The sequence below is a fragment of the Muntiacus reevesi genome, chromosome 16, assembly GCF_963930625.1.
Source record: "Muntiacus reevesi chromosome 16, mMunRee1.1, whole genome shotgun sequence".
NCBI lineage: Eukaryota > Metazoa > Chordata > Mammalia > Artiodactyla > Cervidae > Muntiacus > Muntiacus reevesi.
The window spans coordinates 34,928,649-34,949,652 of record NC_089264.1 but is presented as its reverse complement, the minus strand read 5'-3'; the positions used below and the strand labels follow the sequence as shown (position 1 = coordinate 34,949,652).

General features: G+C 37.6%; 1 protein-coding gene across 1 annotated transcript in view; it reads left to right on the top strand.

Moving 5' to 3' along the window:
• The window catches only part of PKD2 (polycystin 2, transient receptor potential cation channel), a 58,020-nt gene extending 37,505 nt beyond the window's left edge, over nucleotides 1-20,515 (top strand). Inside the window, exons 6-15 of the mRNA XM_065907098.1 lie at nucleotides 484-712; nucleotides 3,089-3,256; nucleotides 5,725-5,906; nucleotides 7,038-7,158; nucleotides 10,303-10,401; nucleotides 12,832-12,953; nucleotides 13,208-13,325; nucleotides 14,698-14,861; nucleotides 17,807-17,954; nucleotides 18,310-20,515. Of these exons, the coding sequence (XP_065763170.1) occupies nucleotides 484-712; nucleotides 3,089-3,256; nucleotides 5,725-5,906; nucleotides 7,038-7,158; nucleotides 10,303-10,401; nucleotides 12,832-12,953; nucleotides 13,208-13,325; nucleotides 14,698-14,861; nucleotides 17,807-17,954; nucleotides 18,310-18,546 (1,588 nt within the window). The 3' untranslated portion in view covers nucleotides 18,547-20,515. The remainder of the gene's footprint in view (nucleotides 1-483; nucleotides 713-3,088; nucleotides 3,257-5,724; nucleotides 5,907-7,037; nucleotides 7,159-10,302; nucleotides 10,402-12,831; nucleotides 12,954-13,207; nucleotides 13,326-14,697; nucleotides 14,862-17,806; nucleotides 17,955-18,309) is intronic.
• The last annotated feature ends 489 nt before the right edge of the window (nucleotides 20,516-21,004 follow it).

Here is a 21,004-nt window from a genome sequence, read left to right as displayed (position 1 = left end):
GGTCTGGGAGGATTTGGGAAGACAAGATTTGTTCTTCTTGTGATACAGAATTCTATAAGGAGGGGGTTACTGGCTGTGATAAGAACATTTTGTCACTTGTTTGCAGTGACCTGTGGTGGTCATCCCAAACTAGGATGACTAGGGCTTCCCAGGTGATGCTAGTGACAAAGATCCCACCTACCTATGCAGGAGCTGCAAGAGTTGCAGGTTTGATCCCTGGTTTGGGAAGATCCCTTGGAGTAGGAAATGGCAACCCACACCAGTATTCTTGCCTGGAAAATCCCATGGACAAAGGAGCCTGGTGGGCTACAGTCCATGGGGTTGCAAAGAGACACGATTGAGCACACACACACAATTGGGGTGACTTGTGGTTGCAATTTTATTACCTTCTAGTGCAGGGACAGAGTAGATGATGTTCTTCCCTGACTGCATTCATGGGTTGTTATTGATGTTATTGTTTTAATTGTTCTTATCACAATGCAGGTTACTGATCGAATTCCCAGCAACAGGAGGTGTGATTCCATCTTGGCAATTTCAGCCTGTAAAGCTGATCCGCTATGTTACAACTTTTGATTTCTTCTTGGCAGCCTGTGAGATTATCTTTTGTTTCTTTATCCTTTACTATGTGGTGGAAGAGATATTGGAAATTCGCATTCACAAGCTACACTATTTCAGGAGTTTCTGGAATTGTCTGGATGTTGTGATCATCGTGGTAGGTTGGAGAACAACACCAAATCTCCTCTCTGTTATAGAAACGTGTTAGAGTCTCTGCTGTCCTCACTATTGTGGATCTTTATCTTCCTGAAGGAGAGTCTAAAGTTCTCCTCCGTAATAACAGCTTCAGTGTTCCTAATTGTCTCATTTTGCATGAGTAACCCTTCTGCATATGAAGTGGAGAGGCATTTACAATAGGCTGTCATTTGGCCACACTAATAATAAGAATAGCTTAGTAATTCATATTTGGCTTTGTCATGCCATATGAGATGTGGGAGAGAAAACAATGTTTTGTTTATTCTGTTTTGGTAGTGGTGTAATAGGTACATTCGCAAAATCATACACATCATAGAATTTTAAATGTTTGGATAAAAATAAATACAAACAGAATTCTAACACTTTATCACTTGTGTAGGAGTTTTAATATTTTCTTTCTTGTTGATATCATGGAAGTTGAGGCTAGTTTTTTGCCTCAGCAACCACAGAATTTTGCAAGTATTTTCTTGGAAACTTGCTTCCCTATGCTATTGTTGTTATTTTTTTTAACTCTTAGTACTGACAAGACAACAATTCAGACAGTGTGCTTTTTTAAGTTCAGGAAACAGTTACTGGAACTCTACTTCTCCTTTGAAACCTTTTCTGACCCTGTAGAAATAGGGCATGCTTTCTGTGAAGCTTATATCCAAAAAAGAAAATTCTTCTGTAGATAGAGCTGAGAATCTCAAAACTCGGAGACACATAATGACCCAAACTCTCATAAATTCTCTTTCTTCTCTTTACTCTCTCATTCTCTATTTTGAAGGAAGAGTCTCAAGGAAATTCAGTGTCTTTCTATGATATGATATTGATGGACTTCCCTGGTGACTCAGCTAATAAAGAATCCGCCTGCATTGCGGGAGACCTGGGTTCGATCCCTGGGTTGGGAAGATCCCCTGGAGAAGGGAACGGCTGCCCACTCCAGTATCCTGGCCTAGAGAATTCCATGGACTGTATAGTCCATGGGGTCACAAAGAGTCGGACATGACTAAGTGACTTTCACTTCACTTCACTTCCGTACTTTTATAAACATTTGCCCTGGGCAGAGCTAAAACAAAGGGTACCTAGTGAGAGTTGATAGAAGTTATTTTTAGGTTCAGTCAGTCAGCCATTTTCTTTCAGCTAAGTCTATGCAGAAAACACTTATCTGTGTATTCTAAAAAGCTCAAAGGAAATATTCCTACCACCAGTGCTAAAAATACTAGGTTAAGACTGGAATTCATTTACAGAGAAGAAAAGAAAGGTGGTGAGGTGGTCTTTTTCATCTGTGGCTGGCAGCCAGTCAGATCTTGACTCTGATAATCACCAAGACAGCCACCCCAGGAAGGGCTGATGAAGTGGTCTGTGATCATGAGAAAAGAAAGAGAATGAACAGCAAAGGTCACAGCACTTGCCACAGCCCAGCTGCCGTGGATTCAGGATCTACATGAGGGCCAGACATTTATGGTTGACCCTTAGCACTTTCCACACATAACATGTTCGTCCAGTGATGATGGATGCAAGTGGGGCCCAGTATTCCCCTCAAACCTGGTTTTATAGCCCAGAACCAAAGCAGATATGAAGAATTGTATGGTTGTGAGTTAAAGGACAGAAACAGGCAAGGGGGACCTCTGGGCTACATCTTCCCACTGCAAGCCTTCTCAAGCCCTCTGTGCCCATCATTCCCACCATCTAAGACCAAGCTCCTTTCTTCTCGTGAGCACTCCTTTTAATACGTTTCGATTCACCCTTCACCTGTGTTGTATGATGTCAGCTTCATCGAAGGTTTTTGTACTATTTGTCTTTGTGTGTTTATTTGCTCTTGAACCAGAGTTTAAGTTTCTCGAGGACAAGGTTGGTACTTCTTACTTCCATTTGTCCCTCTTGATCCCTGCCACATGCTGTATGTGCAGATATCTATGTATTTGTTGAATAAAGGAAAGAATAGATGGCTAGAGAGTGAGGAAATAGCCCCACAAATGAAAACAGAGAGTGAGATGAGGCCTGAGAAAGAAGAGTAAGTGATTTAAAGGAAGGTGGCAGAAAAAACAGAAGGCGTTCCTATGTGATTTGTTTTGTAGTAAAGTGACATCTCGGGTGTGTGCACACACGTGATCTCACTGAAATTCTGTTTCTAACTAAGAAAGTGCAAGCCAGTATATTGTTTCACTTTTTATGGCAGTGCTTAACACTTTCTCTCTGGGTTTGTGAGTGACTTTTATGAATGCCATTGGGTGAATAGAGTGGTGAACCCTGGAACTAATACACTGATGAAGGAAAATAAACTAGTCATTTTAAGGTGAGCTATAGATTTCTAGAACACTGTAATAATATCTTTATTTACTCTTTTGTTTTCCAGCTATCAGTGGTCGCTATAGGAATTAACATATACAGAACATCAAATGTGGAAGTTCTGCTACAGTTTCTAGAAGATCAAAATACTTTCCCCAACTTTGAGAATCTGGCATACTGGCAAATACAGTTCAACAACCTAGCTGCTGTCATAGTATTTTTTGTCTGGATTAAGGTAATTTATAAATTTCACCTTCAGATTTTTAATATTTTTTTCTTCTTTTTGTTAGTGTGAGTCACAGAAAATGTTGAAGGACCTGCGTTTGCTTCTGTGGCCAGATTGAAGTAACCAGAGCTGCTCCATGTATTATGACCGAAACAAATGAGCAGGACTCTCGTGATCTTTTATCTCACTGTTGAATGAGGCTCTTGGTTGCTTGCACTCTTGCAAGAACTGTCTTTGTAGGTTTTGTTTAATAAATGCATCAAGAGCCCTTTTCAGCGTGTCTGCTGACCTAGGGCCCCTGGCTTTACAGAGACAGAGACGGGTTCAAATGTTACGTAATGTGGGGTGACCAGGTGAAGGAAAAGGAACTAAGAAGGGGGAAGGGTGGAGAAGTGGAAGGGAGAGAGACTGCATTGGAAATGTCCTCTGGAAACATAGCCTCCTTTCCAGGTGGAGGTCTTAAGGATGCTTTACCTAGAATTGAGATTCGATGGACACCACCTCCAAGTAGTGCCTTCAGGACTCATTTCCTTCTAAAGCATCATGTGCATTTCCTTATATGTGAAAGCGTGAGTCATGTCATATACAACAAGCCTCAATTCTGGAGATGCAGGAAATTTTAGGTCTTAGACAGCTGCCAGACTGTCACCAGTTCAGTTCTATGATTGTGCCATCCAGATAGTAGCTGCTATTAAGTCACAAGTGACTAGATTTTAATTTAAATTTTAGAGTTCTATTGAAGAGCACCTTTACAGAAGGTACTTTCCAACAGTTACTTATTTTTCTGGATGGTATTCATAGCTGGAAGGCCTGAGATTTATCAGAGGGGTTAGACCTTGTCCTGAGTCTCTCATGCCATTTTTTCATTTACATATTTGTTTAAGAGAAACCATCACTAACATACCAAGCCATTATCACAAATTGCAACAATGATCACAATCTCATAGAAATATTTCTGGGAGCTGTATTAAGTAATGTTTCAACAACCATCAAAAATGTCTTGTTATGGCCAGAAACAGTTTATAAGAGGTCTTTAAGTAAAATGCTAGATATTTTCTTTCAGTATGTGCCTCAGGGTGAGTGTTGAATTTAGTGCTTCACCTATGAATATTTTATTCCCAAGACCATGGAAGCCATTAAATTCTTTAAGGCAGGGATTAGAACTCTATTTATGATGGATCTCTCCACGTCCTTCCACCAGGGCTCCTAGCTAGAACTGTGTGGGATTCATGCCCTCTGGGCTGGAGCTGCCCAACTGGGGCAGCATCCTCAGTGCTTTATCTACAAAAATGCACAATGTGGCTATGCAGTCAGAGCCTGGTGCAGATCCTTGCTCTGAGCCCTGGCCAATGCCTGGCACACAGTTGATGTGCAGTAAATAATATAGTTAATAATATTCATTAAGTATTTTCTGGAGTTTTTTTAGCTAGTGTTTTTTTTTTAGGTTAACTCTTTTTGTTTTTTTGGACTCCAGTTAATTTACAATGTTGTGTTAGTTTCAAGTGTGTAGCAAAGTGATTCAGTTATATATATCTATTTTCAGATTCTTTTCCATTATTCCTAGAGAAAGGAACAGCTACCCACTCCAGTATTCTGGCCTGGAGAGTTCTATGGACAGAGGAGCCTTGCAGGCTGCAGTCCATGACGTTGCAGAGTCGGACACGACCGAGCAACTTCTTCTTTTCCATTATAGGTCATTGCAAAATATTGAGTATCGCTCCCTGTGCCTTACCTAGCTAGTTTTCATTTGTGGGTTTTTTCTTTTTTCTTTTAATCTTTCTAGATGAAAAATGTCAGTGATCATTTTAATTATAATTGAACTTGTTTTTTCTGTGTTTTAACCAACACGTGAACTATAAGTGACATGAGGGTGGGGGCTTTGCTCTGTTCACTGGTGTATTCCCAGCTCCACGAACAATACCTGGTATATGGTAGTCCCTCAACAAATACTTCATGAATGAGATTTGGGGGAAAAAAAAGTCTTTCTTGTCACTCTCTTTTTTTGTTGTAAAATATATGTAAAAAGTTTACCATTTTAACTACTTTTAAGTGTATAATTCAGTGGTATTAAGTACCTTCACAGTGTTGTGAACCATCACCACTCTGCATTTCCAGAACTTTTTCATCATCTACACTGCAACCTTTTTATCCACTCAACACTAACTTCCTGTTTCTCACTTTCTGCGGTTCCTGGTAACCTCTATTCTCCTTTTTGTCTCTGTGAATTTCCCTATTCTAGGTACCTCATATAAGCAGAATCATGTAATATTTGTCTTTTTGTGTCTGACTTATTTCACTTAGCACAGTGTTTTCAAAGTTCATTCATGTTGTAGCATGCATCAAAATTTATTCCTTTTTAGGGTCGAATAATGATCCATTGTATGCATATACCACATTCAGCTGTGGTATATTTTGTGGTAATGGGTAATGTGGTATATTATCCATTCACCTGTGTGTATTTTCCCTCTCTTTTGCAGCTCTTCAAATTTATCAACTTTAACAGGACCATGAGTCAGCTCTCTACAACCATGTCTCGGTGTGCCAAAGACCTCTTTGGCTTTGCAATTATGTTCTTCATTATTTTCTTAGCTTATGCTCAGTTGGCATACCTTGTCTTTGGCACTCAAGTTGATGACTTCAGTACTTTCCAAGAGTGTATGTAAGTATATATGAAATTAAGAAGACAGATTGAATCAGAACCTGCCTTCTCAAGGTTAAAGAAACCTTCATGGTGGCTGTGTAACTACCAAATATTTGAAAGTAGTGGTTTAAAATGAGAATTAATTCTCTTTCCAAAAACATTAACCCACCAATGCAATTATGACAATAATTTCTGAATTGCTAATGTTTAAAATAGAGCCTAAAGTACCATAGTAAGATATAGAGTAACAGTTACCATAAACCAGCTCTGTCCCAAAGAATGAGGTCTTCTCAGCACCAAATGCAGATGGTAGCATTTAAGACACAATTTGCCTCTATTTTTATACCTATCAAATATTGTTGCCATACACTTACTTCAGCTTATTTTCTAAGAAAAAAAGCTATTTCTTATATTCGAGGAGAAGCACAAACCAATACTGAAATTTTCAGGTTTTTTCCCAAAATTCATAAATATTATGTTACAAACAGGTAAAGTAGCCAGTATCATACTTCCATGGCCTGTAGAAAGGAGTTAGTTAGGAAAGATGATGATAATAATAATAGAAGTTAATAGGGCTTTGTGTACAAGAATGCCTACATAATGTTATTGTTTCATGAAAGTTGGGAACGAAAACAATTTTACTGATTAAGACCCAACATCTGGCAACACACAGCAGTTCTTGACCCCACTTTAAGTGTATTGAGAATATTGGATCTTCAAACACGTACAATTTTGGCTATCCTTCAAAAGTCTTTTTTTCTTAAGAGATTTAAAATTCATATGCAGGGTGACCATTGTGAAGGTTTAGAGTTATCATCTTTTACCTAGATTATGTATTAAATTCTTATAGTCAATTGCTTTATAAGTCATCTAATAATAATTACTATGTTTTCTTTTTAACCAAATGAAAATAACATATTTTGCATGAAAGCATATTATTTTTATTCTAGAAGGTTTTTAATTGCTCATATAAGTAGCAAAAGTTTTCCCAAGGGGTTGACAATTTTCTATTATTTGACAGCTTTCCACATTGATTTTTAAAAAAGGTCCAAAAGTATGAAATTATCTTTTGAGAAATGTTATGTCAAAAGAATGCTGGACACTCTTTGTTTTTGTATTGTGGTGTTGTGTTTTGTTTTGTTTTTATAGCTTCACTCAATTCCGTATCCTTTTGGGTGATATCAACTTCGCAGAGATTGAGGAAGCTAATCGAGTTTTGGGACCAATTTATTTCACTACATTTGTGTTCTTTATGTTCTTCATTCTTTTGGTATGTACACTTTTGTTTATAGTGAGGTGATTTAAACTTCATAAATCACCATCATAAATCATCATCTTTTCTTTTCTCTCACACTTTATATTCTCTATCAGTTTTTTAAAGACCTGAGAAGTAGAAAAATGTAGATATTAGAAAACATGTTTTGTTTTATTTCTCATTCATTCAGTTTTAAGTCTTCACCAGCTATCTTTTCCATGATCTTTCATCTATATGTATATTATATGTACTCAATTTAAAAAAAAGTAGTAAATCAAGTGCAGATTTAAAGTTACCTAAAATAGTGCTCTGCCTAAGAAGTAGAATATGCTTGCATGCTTTTTTTTTTTTAACACAAATGTCAGCACTTTCATGGTCACTTGCTTGCATGACTTTTCATTTCTCTCCTTCTTCTTTTCTTTTTTAAAAATAGAAAATGACAGAGCAAGTCAGATGCAGGGTACCAGGAGTGACCTTTGAGTGAATTGTTGCTTGTCTCAACAAGATAGGTTGCTTTAACTTATTCATATTTCATATATCTAGAGACTACATGCAAAGACTATTTCAAATTTTAATTTAAAACTAAATCTCACAATGAATGGAAGTTGTTTTAAATTTTATTTTAAAAAATATTCCTCTTATTTGCTTGGTTTGGTACAAATTCAGGTTTTTAGCATTTTGGCCTTTAATTAAGTTTTTTGAAAGGCATTTTGTTCTTCACCTTAGCATTTATACATTTATTTGTCCACTCCACTAATCTGGGCAGTGAGTATTTTTCATTTTAAACACTATCACTTAAGATTTTCCTTATATTAACTATATCTTAAGAAAAAGCAATGGTTCCATTTTTAATTGATTTTGTAAAGATCCTTTGTATAAAGTTCATTAATTCAGTTGTAGGAGCTCCAGAGTTGGTCCAGGTATTTAGTGGTCAAGTATATGGTGTTTACTGATTGAGAATTAGATGTACTTTAATTGAACTGAAAGAATCAGGAATAGCATTTATATCTTGCTGTCTTTATGTATCATGATTAGTTTTAAACTTAAGCCTCTTAAAAGTGTCTGTTTTCTGTCATATATTAAAGAAAAAAATAGAAGAGTAAGCCTTTGTCACTCTCTTACATTTGTAATATTTTGAATTCTGAAGCATCTGAATCCAGAGTCTCTACTAAGAGAACAGAAATCAGGAATTGAGAGTTCTGCGGCAGCCCTTTAGTTGACTTCAGGCCACTAAGTTTTCTCTGTACATCAGTCTGCCAGAGAGAGACATGATCTTAGCAATTGGAAATGCTCAAACGCGGACATATTTGAATGTTGGCTTCTAACAGGCAGTGCCTCCTAAATTGTTCAGTCATTTTATCAGATCAATGCCTGGAACATGAAAAGCTCTTAGTTTTTGTCTTTATACTGAAATATTTATTTGTACTACTTCACAAAAAGGAATTGTTCTCCGTGTACCCTCCAGAGAGAGGGGAGGCTACTGTCAATACAAATCTTTTTTTTTTTTTTATTCCTTGTAAATGGCAAGCCAAGGGCAGGGCTGGCCACCATTCTGAGATGACTGCCAAGTCTTAATCTATTGCCCCCGCTTAAGAAACCACAGTGGTGTGAGCTGGCTTGGCTTAGCCAGGCACAAAAGCCCCTCCATCGACAGGGAAAGACCTCCTATGCAAAGTCCGCCCCTCAGTCAAGTGATAGAGAATATAGAGGCCGTGAACCTCCTCTCCCCACACCTTCAAGAACCGTTCTAGCCACTTCCCAGTTTTTGAAATCTCTTCAGAAGACGCACACTGTAATTCATTTCAACTGACATTTGCAGGCGTTAGTTATTGATCATTTGGAAAAGAGACATAAAACATTAGATGCCTGTGTGGGAAGAACGAAGGTGGGTTACCATCCACTGACTGCAGCTGTCTGCCCTTATTATGGAGCATTAAGCCACAAACGTCCATGTCTTTTATATTCTGTTGTCATTTCTGATACAGAATCCTAAATGATGTTCCTCCTTAATTCATAGAGATTTAGTAGCTCATTAAAGTAATGGAGCTCTGATTTGTTTAGTCATCAGTCATCAATAAATATTTATGGAGCCACCACATTTCAGGCAATATACTGAGTACTGGGGATGCAAGTAGTAAGGAAAATAGATACCAACCCTCCTCTCATGAAGATTCTGTGGACTTGTACGGAAAACAGACATAATACACAACTGTATAGTCACATACCATAGTTACATGCTAAAAAAGAAAACCAAAGGAAGAGCATGTTAAAAAAGGACCTTATCAATTAGGTGTGATACTTTGAGAAAATCCATTGGAAACAGGCATTGGAAATGCAAATCATTATAGTGGGGGAGGGAAAAGTCAGGAAAATGGACTAACCACTACTGAATGATAATTGCTATAAATAATGTAGCACCTGCCATCTGTTAGATTCTGTCCTAAGTACTTTACATAGATGAACTCATTAATCCTTACCACGAATCTGTAGTGGAGATACTACTATTTCTCCCATTTTATAAATGCAAAAACAAATTTTAGAATGAAGAATAGAAGAATGAATACAGTCTTGGCTGTGCCATGGTAGAAACCCAAGTGTGCTTGACTTCAAAGTCTATGTCTTTTCCACTGAGCTTTTCTTGACTGTCTTTTCTGCTAAGCCTACTATGTTTCCATTTGCGGAGGTCTTTTAACTACTTAAAATATGTTCTGTGAACCTCAACTATTATAACAGTATTTGAAATGAGCATAGACTCCACTTGTCTGGCTTGACTACTGAAATTTGAGAACCTATTTAGAGTTCTACACCTCTAATAACTTATGTCAAGTGAAAAATGTACAGAACATAGATAAGCAAAAGTAATAAAATAACCCCACCATTCCTAGGTAAATATGTTAATATTTTGTTGTATTTAATTCTTGTATCTTTCTGCAAAATATTGCATTTGTAAGCAAGAATATATATTGCATTTTTATTTGCCATAACAAAGGAAAAACTAATTTTCTCAAAGAATTTGGTAGCAAAACTATTAATTGATGACTTCTTGAAACACTCAGATTGTTTAAAAGAAAGGTCAAATGTATCAAATTTTAGATTGATGTTTACAAAATATATTTAGGTTTCTTCTTTAATCTCTACATTTCTTTGATTTACAAACAGAATATGTTTTTGGCCATCATCAATGACACTTACTCTGAAGTTAAATCTGATTTGGCCCAGCAGAAAGCTGAGATGGAACTCTCGGATCTTATCAGAAAGGTATGACAAGCCCTAATTCTCAGAATCATTTTATTTTCTACATGAAATAAACGTCTTTTCACCCGGATTACCAAATCAGCATGATCCACTGTCTAAAATAAAGAGTAGGTTGATATGTTCCAGGAATAAGTTAAATGTTCTCTACATTGGAGATAGAGATAGATTTACTACTATCTTGGACTTAAATTCTGGGAATCCTTTAATGCCCTAGAATTGAATTCTCAATAATCTCTTGCCTCTTAAGAGCTTAACGGCTGGGTTCATCCTCTTTATTTATTTTGACACCTTCTCTAGTCAGCTCTCACTTTTAGATCCAGAGTTCAGAATAAATGGGAAGAGAAGATTATATAAAGACATTTTCCCTTCTTCTATCTTAATTTAGATTTTTTAAAAAAGAAAAGTTTTAGAGGCAAATATTTTGTGGTTCACACTTTACCCTTGACCTTCCAGGGAAGTTTTGAAATAGTCAAAGGAAGAAGTCCTTGGAGCAAGTCCACAGCCTAAGGTCCTGAGAACTTTCACTTACGCACCTTCTCAGGAAGTGTTTAATTGTTAAATGGAAGGGCAGGACAGGAAATCTGGGGAACTTTGTTCTTCTCCATGTGACTTCTTTACTTGATTTAAAGTATAAAACTTCAGCAACAACAAATAACTACATCTGAAGTACACAGCTTGTTGCCAGTCATCATTCTGCTGGATACAGTGGCTCCTTGACCATAATATTTTTCTGTTTGGTTCAACCCACGGGACAATGTTGTCTGTGAATCATGTTGAAACAGAGAACTTCCGCTTTGTAAAACAAAGACCCTTGGACAACACCTAACATTTGTGTTATCCTGAATTTTACATAACAGTTGATTATATTCTAGCAAATCCCCAGGGTAATTACAAGCAGTCTTCACTTTGCTCTTTGGGTCTGATGTGACTTCAGTTAAATAACACCAACCTTTCAACACAGTTCAAATTTCAGTTATTGCAGTATACTGACCAAGTAATAGCATACAGTACAAACTTCGCTTTCAGTTATCATAGTATATTTCAGTTATCATAGCATATTAACTGTGAATAATAGCAGGAAGGACAAACTTCACTACCAGCTCTGTAAGTCATTATATAAATAACAAATGTGCATCATCATCAGTGACTCATAATGTCACTTCTTTCAGAGTCAAGGGTCAGTCCCTGATCATCTGCTATTCAGTTGATGCACAAAGTTTACAGTCATATTGCCTCCTAATCTCCCAGTGATAAACCCACGTGACATTTTATAAATATGCATAATTAAAAGAATAGGCCAGCAAAGAAGAAAGTATAACAAACAGACAAAGAATGATAACACTGGAAGTGAAATTAAAAACAAGCAATGGATTTTAAAAAGAAATACGTAGCTGGCCATGGGAGTGTTGACATTGCTACCTCTCAAAAGCTTGAGAGCAGCCAGAAGGACTAGTGAAGGTATGTTTATCAACATAAATGAGGAAAGAGATTGTGACAAATAGGATGAAGATGTCTTGATGCTGGCAAACTAATTTCACTTTAAAGGGACTCTCAGAGATATTTCACAACTTTGGAAGTGCAAGGGATAAAATATTGGAAGCTGATCCAGGTTTAGGAAGGATTATAACTCACCAAGACGTAGAAAAGATGTTCACTTAATAGTGTATGTTATACAGTAACAAGAAGAAGGCAAGTATTGTTCGGAGTACGCTGAATAAGTTTCTTACAAAGAAATAAAACTTCAGTTTTCATGTCTCTACTGTTTAAAACATCAGTGTACTAAAATAATCATTTTACTCTTTTTAAAATGTCCCCACAAATTTGTAGCCTACACTGAGGGAGTTTTTAATGTTTTAACAAAAGTTTCAAAGGTCACAGAACAGTCATAATTTTTCTCATTGATTAATTAACATCGCCTCACACAGTTGCACTGTCTTTTGGACAGCCCCGCACTGCCATGTATAGCAAGGACTGCAGTGTATAGTGAAAAACCCTCATCTCCTTGTCACTGAAGTGTTTTCTACACTCATGACCTACGAAAGGAAATTATCAACTGTAAGATAATATAGAAAATAATTAATCTATGACTCAGGTTTCTTAGTTTCCTTAAGAACTCTTGCACATTCCTACATACTCTGAGGCAGACAGCTGTGGAATGTACTGACTTTCATTCTGAACACTAAACTTGAATACAAACCAAAAGATCCCTAGTTCTTCTTCATTTACTGAAAGACCTGACTCTTCCCACATAACTCTCCCACATGAGCTTCATGGAAAACTCAGGGTGCGTTTGTCGTTTATCCAACCCACACCTGTTTTGTGGTCCATTTATGTCAGATACTGTTCGGTCACTGCGTTTACATTAGTTACCACTGTAACTGACAGAACAGATGAAAAAGGAGGATAAACTGAAACAGTCTTTCTTTCTGGCAGGGTTACCATAAAGCCTTGATCAAACTAAAACTGAAGAAAAATACTGTGGATGACATTTCAGAGAGTCTGCGGCAAGGGGGAGGCAAGTTAAACTTTGATGAACTTCGGCAAGATCTCAAAGGGTAAGAATCTCAATTTGCCAGTGCTGGGAAAGTCCTTATGTAAACATAAATCCTTAGTGCTACGTCTCCTTCTAGCCCAAGTACTCACAGAAACACGTTTGTTTCAGAGGTGGGTGTCTTTCTGAAATGTGTTGTAAGAGGAGGACTGGCCCTGACTCAGCAGTTTCTCCTTTCCTCCCACATGTCAGTGTGGCTGTGTTTGGGATGGATCGTGTGCATGGATGAGTTCATCTGTAACCTCTCACTAATTTCAGGAAGGGCCATACTGATGCAGAGATTGAGGCAATATTCACAAAATATGACCAGGATGGAGACCAGGAACTGACTGAACATGAGCACCAGCAGATGCGAGACGACTTGGAAAAAGAGAGGGTGGGTCTGGTTTAGGAGAACGTGATTGGTTCAGTACCTGCAACATTTCAAACAGCTTATTAAGTAGTGGGTTATTGGGAGCATATGTGTCTCTCTCTCCTTCTCTCTCTCTCTCTCTCTCTCTCTCTCTCTCTCTCCCCCCCCCCATTGATATAGTAGTACCTTGTCTACTCCAAAAAGGATATATAACACCATAATATATTGAAATGCATTAAGTTAGCATAAATGTAGGAAAAAAAGAGTGAAGCAGAACAAAGCTGAGATATAAAGGCAAACCTGAATGAAACTAAAAAATGCACTTCACAAAAAAATATACTTTTTTTAATTTTTATTTTTTAATTTATTTTTAATTGGATGATAATTACTTTATAATGTTGAATTGGTTTCTGCCATCCAGAAGCATGAATCAGCCATAAGTATACATATACCCCCTCCCTCCTGAACCTCACTCCTGCTCCCCATATCCCACCCCTCCAGGCTGTCACAGAGCACCAGGTTGAGCTCCCTGTCATGGCTAATAAGATTGAGCAGCAGAAAGCCCTAAGCTTTCTAGTAACCCGCTTGAGGAAAACTTTGAGTAGTTACATACTTCACAGTGTCCAGGAGAATAGGGAAAAAAGATTTCTCAGAAGAGATAAATTTAGTTGTTCTTTAAATTATCATGTATAATAAAACTAACCACTGCCTTCTATTTGAATACTTACTATGAAACTGTTAAAAATAAGCTTACATGAGCTTTTATAATCAGGAAAAATAATTTAAAGTTTTAACATTAACTTTAAAAATAAATAGTTAAACACACCCCAGAAAATCCATGCTAATTGAAATACAGAGAATACAAATGAAAGTTACACAAAAGTTAGTTCCTATGAGGAGACAATATAGAACAGTGGTGTCAAAATGCTGCTCCACAAAACAATGCCCATAAGTGGAAAAACTTCACCAGTCATAGTGAAATATGAGCAAGAAGACAATGAATAATAGTTTCACATGGCTGTATTTAGTCAAAATTCTTACTCTGAGATGGTATCCTTCCTTACTTTTGTAGCTATTACATGTGTTCACTTTTATGAAAAGGTGAAAACATATTTCTTCATTTACTTTCTTTTTTTGCTTTTCTGTATTTTTACTGTTCTTTCTTGTCCAGACAAGAAGTTAGCAGCTTCTTGCTGGTCATTAAAATCTATTTGGAACATTTGCCAATGTTCCAATACATGAAATTAAAAAGTGTGAGGATCACAGTCTGGTGTTAACCTCACGGGAATCCTAGGTAAATGGCACACACCCATTTCCCTTTTGCCCCAGTCCTCCATGAAGCTTCTGTGGGGCCGAGGGATTCCTGCCCGTCACTCAGTGATCCCGTGTTCTTCAGGAGGACCTTGACCTGGATCACAGCTCTTTACCACGTCCCATGAGCAGCCGAAGTTTCCCTCGAAGCCTGGATGACTCTGAGGAGGAGGATGACGACGACAGTGGGCATAGCTCCAGAAGGAGGGGCAGCGTCTCCAGTGGGGTTTCTTATGAAGAGTTTCAAGTGTAAGTATTGAGGAAATGATAATTTGAGTTGACAAGGGGCTTCCCGTTTGGCTCAGCTGGTAAAGAATCCACCTGCAATGTGGGATACCTGGGTTTGATCCCTGGGTTAGGAACATCCTCTGGAAGAGGGCATGGCTACCCACTCCAGTATTCTGGCCTGGAGAATTACATGGACTGTATAGTGTGTGGGGTGGCAAAGAGTCAGATACAACTGAGCGACTTTCACTCACTCATTCACTTGGGTAGATGAGTCAAAATGACACTAACTAGCTTCTCCCACCGCTCTCATTTTGTCTTTTCCATGACTAATTGTCAGTTCTTTTTAATAAATATTATTGATGTTCTTTTCTCTTTATGAAAGTAATTTATTATAGGAATTTTTCATTTCTTATTCTTTTCAACTCCAGAATTTCTATTTAGTTCTTTTTAACAACTTCTCTCCTTTGTTGATATTTTCTATGTGATGAGGCAGTGTCATCACAGTGCCCTTTATTTTTTATTTTTATACATGACTTAGTTTAGTTCTTTGGATATGTTTATAATAGCTATGTGGACTGCTTTGTCTACTGAGTCTATCTGGGCCCTCTCAAAGGCATTTTCTGTTGCCTGCTTTTTTTCCCCCTGTGCTTGGGTCACATTTTCATGTTTCTTTGTGTGTCTCATAATTTTTCTTGAAAACTGGAGATGATAATAAATACTTATAAATTCCCCTTCCCCTCAGAGCTTGTTTTTGTTGTCATTTGTGTATTTGTCTTTTAGTGACGTCTAGTTCCTCCACATTGTAAACCTCCAGTGTCACTTCTCAGAGGTCACAGCCCGGACCACGCACACAGTTATCCTGGGGAGACAGGACTTGCAGGTCTTCCCCTGGTCTCTCTGTTAAGCCTTCTGCCTCTGTTGATCCTACATCTGCCTCTTCAGTTCTCATAATTGTTGGCTGATTGGTCTGTGATTTTCATCAATGCCTTGGGATACAAATTGCTCCACAGTCTGATCCAGTGAAATTCAGGTGCCCTCTCAGGGGGAGTTTTTGAAGCCAGTCTTTGGCTGACTTCTTTTTCCTGGTTCACTCTGGTAAACTAGCTGGTAAAAGGTTTAACTTGATGATCTCATGAAGTGACCAGCCTCCTCTTAACTGCTTATCATCACAGTCTCCATTGTTTTCAAGAACACCCTTAGGCTTAAATTTCCTGAAAGTTTGTTCCAAATAAAGCCGGTTCACTTGGGGAAGCTTTGGAGCTCTGTTCTGTCGCCTGACTCTCCTTCCGGGCAAAACCTTGGTGTCACTGCTCCAGAGCTAATGGGCCATTTCTCTCACAATGACACCCCTGCTTCATGAATAGGGCGTGAGCCTTTGGTGTTCGCAGCTTACCTTTCTGAGCACGGAACAATCTACCCTCCAGCTGGAAGTTGAGTGGAAGAAAAGAATCCCAACTCTTCAGCCATTCTTGTCTGAATTAGAGTCTCTGCAGTGTAGATTTGGAGGTGGAGGTATAGGGACGAGAAATACTGACAGCCTGACCTTTCCTGGGAAATAAGTATAGCCCTCAATAGGAGCTGACATGAGAGGGCTGGGTGTTCTTTGCTGACCCATCCCTGGAGGTGGTAAAGAATCCCCTTGCTGATTCAGGAGGCACAAGTTCAATCCCTGAGTCAGGAAAATCCCTTGGAGGAGAGCATGGCAACCCACTCCAGTATTCTTGTCTGGAGAATGCCATGGACAGAGGAGCTTTTTGGATTTGAGTCCATGGGGTCACCAAGAGTTGGACATGACTGAGTGAGCACGCTTGCGCCCCTAGAAGAGCTGTCACGCTGAGCTAGGGAGCAGGAGACAGAGAGCAGATTGTAGTTCAAATATTACTCAAAAAATAAAAGCTTCTTATTCTATGCCCTTAATAAAATTTCCAGAAATTTTTAAAAAATTAGTAATTTTCAACAGTTATGGTTGTTTCAATGGGGAGAGGTCCACCAGGGCCCTCATGCTACCATTCCAAAAGTTTTGTCTCCTTTTTTAAAAGTATTTATATAACATTGTGTTTATTCCAAAAAAAATGGTATCATAAGTGAGCATACTGTTTTCTAACTGCTTTATTTACATTGTAAATAATGTCATTCTATTTCATGATTAGAATGTGAACATCATTCTATTGCATGAAACATTCTGTCACAATATAATTTCTGGTGTCTTCGAATTTTATTGTGTAAAGAAACAATAATATATTTAAGCAATCTTCTATAAATGTTTAGCCATTTTAATGGCCTACTATTAATAAGCAGAACCCCAGAGAATATCCTTGTAGTCAAAAATTATACATATACTTATTTCCTTTAAAACTTCTCAAAGGACAGCCTGGATAGGAAGAGTGTTTCAGGGAGAAGAGATACATGTATATGTATGACTGAATCCCTTTGCTGTTCTCCTGAAACTATCACAACATTGTTAATTGCCTATTGTTGTTTAGTTGCTAAGTTGTATTGGACTTTTTTTGTGATCCCATGGACTATAACCCACCAGGCTCCTCTATCCATGGGATTTCCCAGGCAAGAATACTGAAGTGGGTTGCCATTTCCTTCTCCAAGGGATCTTCCTGACCCAGGGATTGAACCCTTGTCTCCAGCATTGGCAGTTCCCCCAATATAAAATAAAAAGTTAAAAAAAAAAAAACTTTTCAGAAAAAAATGGAATATCTGAAAGAAAGGATAGGCATATCTTCTATGGTAGACATACTTCTGATAAAATCTTGATTTGCAAAAGAATTGTGCCAGTTGGCATTCCCACCAGCAGTGTATGAAAAATCTCTGAAGTTCTAGACTATTTAGAAAGTGTTTTAGATTATAATGTTGTTTAAGGAAAAAATCTTAGCATTTCCATTTGATACGCCAACTGGGCTGCTAAGTCAACAACACAAGATGTTTTTGTCCCTCTCAACTGTGGTTTCCTGCAGCCTAGTGAGACGAGTGGACCGGATGGAGCACTCCATCGGCAGCATCGTGTCCAAGATTGATGCTGTGATAGTGAAGCTGGAGATCATGGAGCGAGCCAAACTGAAGAGAAGGGAGGTGCTGGGAAGGCTGCTGGATGGAGTGGCTGAGGTTAGTGGTCATCTGAAACAGAAACACCCTGATTCTATAAAATATCAAGGTCATAGTTTAAGTAACCCTTAATCTAAGAGGATGTTTTTCTCCATACGTGCAAATCAGTGCAGATAAAGTGACAATCCAGAGGTGTTGCTTTCTTAACACTCTTCACACTGATGATACTGCCTTCACTGGAACCTCCTCCCCCTAAAAAATTGCTCCAGTGATTCTGAGAATTGCTGTTAAGACTGGTTTTGTTCTAGCCTTACCTAAGTGGGATTATTGGATCCCCAGACTTCCGAAGGCAATTCCTAAATCAAGAGTATACGTCAGTCCACCTCAACATCTTGTTTTCTTTTTCCTTCATTAGGATGAAAGGCTGGGTCGTGACAATGAAATCCACAGGGAGCAGATGGAACGGCTTGTGCGAGAAGAGTTGGAACGCTGGGAATCTGACGATGCAGCTTCCCAAATAAGTCATGGTTTAGGCACACCCTTAGGACTAAATGGTCAGTCACGCCCCAGGAGCTCTCGCCCTTCTTCCTCCCAGTCTACAGAAGGAATGGAAGGTGGAGGTGGAAACGGGAGTGCCAATATTCATGTGTAGGACATGTGTTCCTAATAGGTGAGAAGGTGCCTGTCCTGAGTTGCCATAACAAGTACACTATTTATATGCCCTGACCACCATATGATGCTGGTCTTTGTGACCAATTATTAATTCTTCTGCACTTTAATTTATTTTAGATAAACTTTGCCCATGATCAAAGAAGATGTTTCTTTTTCTCATATAAGAAATCCAGGTGTAAATATTGAGTACGGAAAAAAATTCTTTGTAAAGTATATTGAGTGGTGTGCCCACTTGTTACCATGATTGAATCTCCTCAGTTGACAATGAAGTAGCCTTTTAAAGCTAGAAGAGAACTGTCAAAAGGCTTCTGAGTTTTACTTCCAATCACAAAAATCAGTATTGTCATTTTTGCTAAGCGTGTGAAGGGAAAATAGGGGCATTCCTTTCCACTCAGGCTTAGCTCATAGGCTTAATGCATAGCTTTCTTTTAAGAAAGGAGGCTTCTATTTTAACTACCTTCCTGGGGTACACTTTTCTAAAAGACTAATTGGGAAAGAACCCCAAACCATAGAATGGGTATGTAGTCATTATGCTAGATTTGTATGAATGGTTATGATAAATGTTGAACACTATTTTTTTTTGTTATTTTATCATATCTAATGCCTGTGGGACTAACCATTTCACTTAATTTTTACACTCTTTTCACTCTCATTTAAAATGAGCTGCATGAAACCATCAAAGATCAATTGTGAATTAAATGTCATATCTGACAATAACAGGAGAATTCAAAGGCACCAAATCACTAAATTTGATGTTTTCCTAATAATTAGTGTAGTATAAAGATTTATCTGTATAGTCTTTTGCTCATGTGGCTGAACTTATTTGCAACTAATCTAGGAAGATCAACTTACTAAAATTTTTAGGATGTATTAAAAGTTTTGATTCAGCAAGTATGCTCATTTTAAACAAAATATTAAGAAATTTTGAAATTCACATAAAATATTATAAATCTGACTTGAGTTTTAGACTGTTTTAAGAATACAGAACTCAAATACTCTTGATCCTGCATTTCAAAATTAGAATTTATAACCTAAGTGGGATTCATTTTAATGAAAAGGAGTTTTGGTTATTGGAAGTTCAACCATCATCAGAAGGTATCAGCCAAAGTTTGAGTTTGCAGGGGTTTTTTTCCTCTCTTTTTTTCATTAGGAGAGGGGCTCACCAAATTTATGGGGAATAAATCTGTTTCTTAACAAAAACTAAAAATCTTATTTTTCAAAATTGTTATGTATGGTGACCTTTTGAGAGCTAATGAGACAAGCAAGAGATAATGCACTGGTGAATAAGTCTCACTTGGAGAATAGCAAAGAGACCTGTTTCTCATACTATAGCTTAAATTCACATAGTCGCTTATTTAACTGGTAGACTTTGTCAGTCAAATTTTCAAAGAAAACATGAGCGAAAAAACCTTCTTAGCTGTCTTTTACAGAAGTGATACAGGTAGCGTTTCTTTAACAGTTATTTCTTATGGCTCATCTCCATCTTTGCTTTCTTTTGAATATTTTTTTTGAATAAAGTTCTTTATTATTAGGTACTAAAATTTGCATTCCAGGGATATTGAGTGTACGTATTTATGTATGTGTACCATGTTGTTACATGTAAACAAGCTTCAATTTGAAGTGCAGCTATTATGTGGTATCCATGTGTATTGACCATGTGCCATATACCAATTATGGTCACTAGAAAGTCTTTTTATGATACTTATTATTATTCTGTTTTTTCACCTGTAAAAATTTGCAAAGTTCTTTCTTTTTACCCATAAGTTACATATTTTTCTTCTTTAGTGATGAAGAATTTCCACCTCGTGCCTCCCCTATCATCTTCCTCTTTATATTGGTACTATTAAGAAACTGTTACATATGTAAGTCTCAATAATTGGGAATTTCATTAATGTGTAATACTGAGCACTTTACTTCTTAATAAAGACTTGATATAATAGCAGATATAAGAGTTGGTCTGTTTCTTAAGTAGAAGCAGTTGGGTAATTTGTCTTCTATCATGAGACTAATAGTAAAAACTTTCCAAACTTTGAAAAAGGTATCTTTTTATGTTCAAAAACAACAATGGACACATTACTTTTTCTGTAGGATGTACCTCTAGTAAATTATTCTAATGATTACATAATATTTCCTAGTGTACAGCCACCACATTGTACTTAACCATTCTGATTGGCACCAATATTTCTGCTATTTGAAAATCTTTGTTCATAATTCCCTTGCTGACTTTTCACTCTTTCCTCAGTGGGTACATGAAAAGAGTTGGAATGTTGAGTCCCCGGCACATATTTAATTTTACCCAGGACTGTCAGGTTGCTCTCCAGAATAACTGCAGTAGTCTACAATTTCACTACAAGCATGAAAGTACCAGTTCTACCCACACCCTTACCAGTATTGATACCATCCAGCTTCCCAAAAATCTTTGTAATGGAATGGTTTTG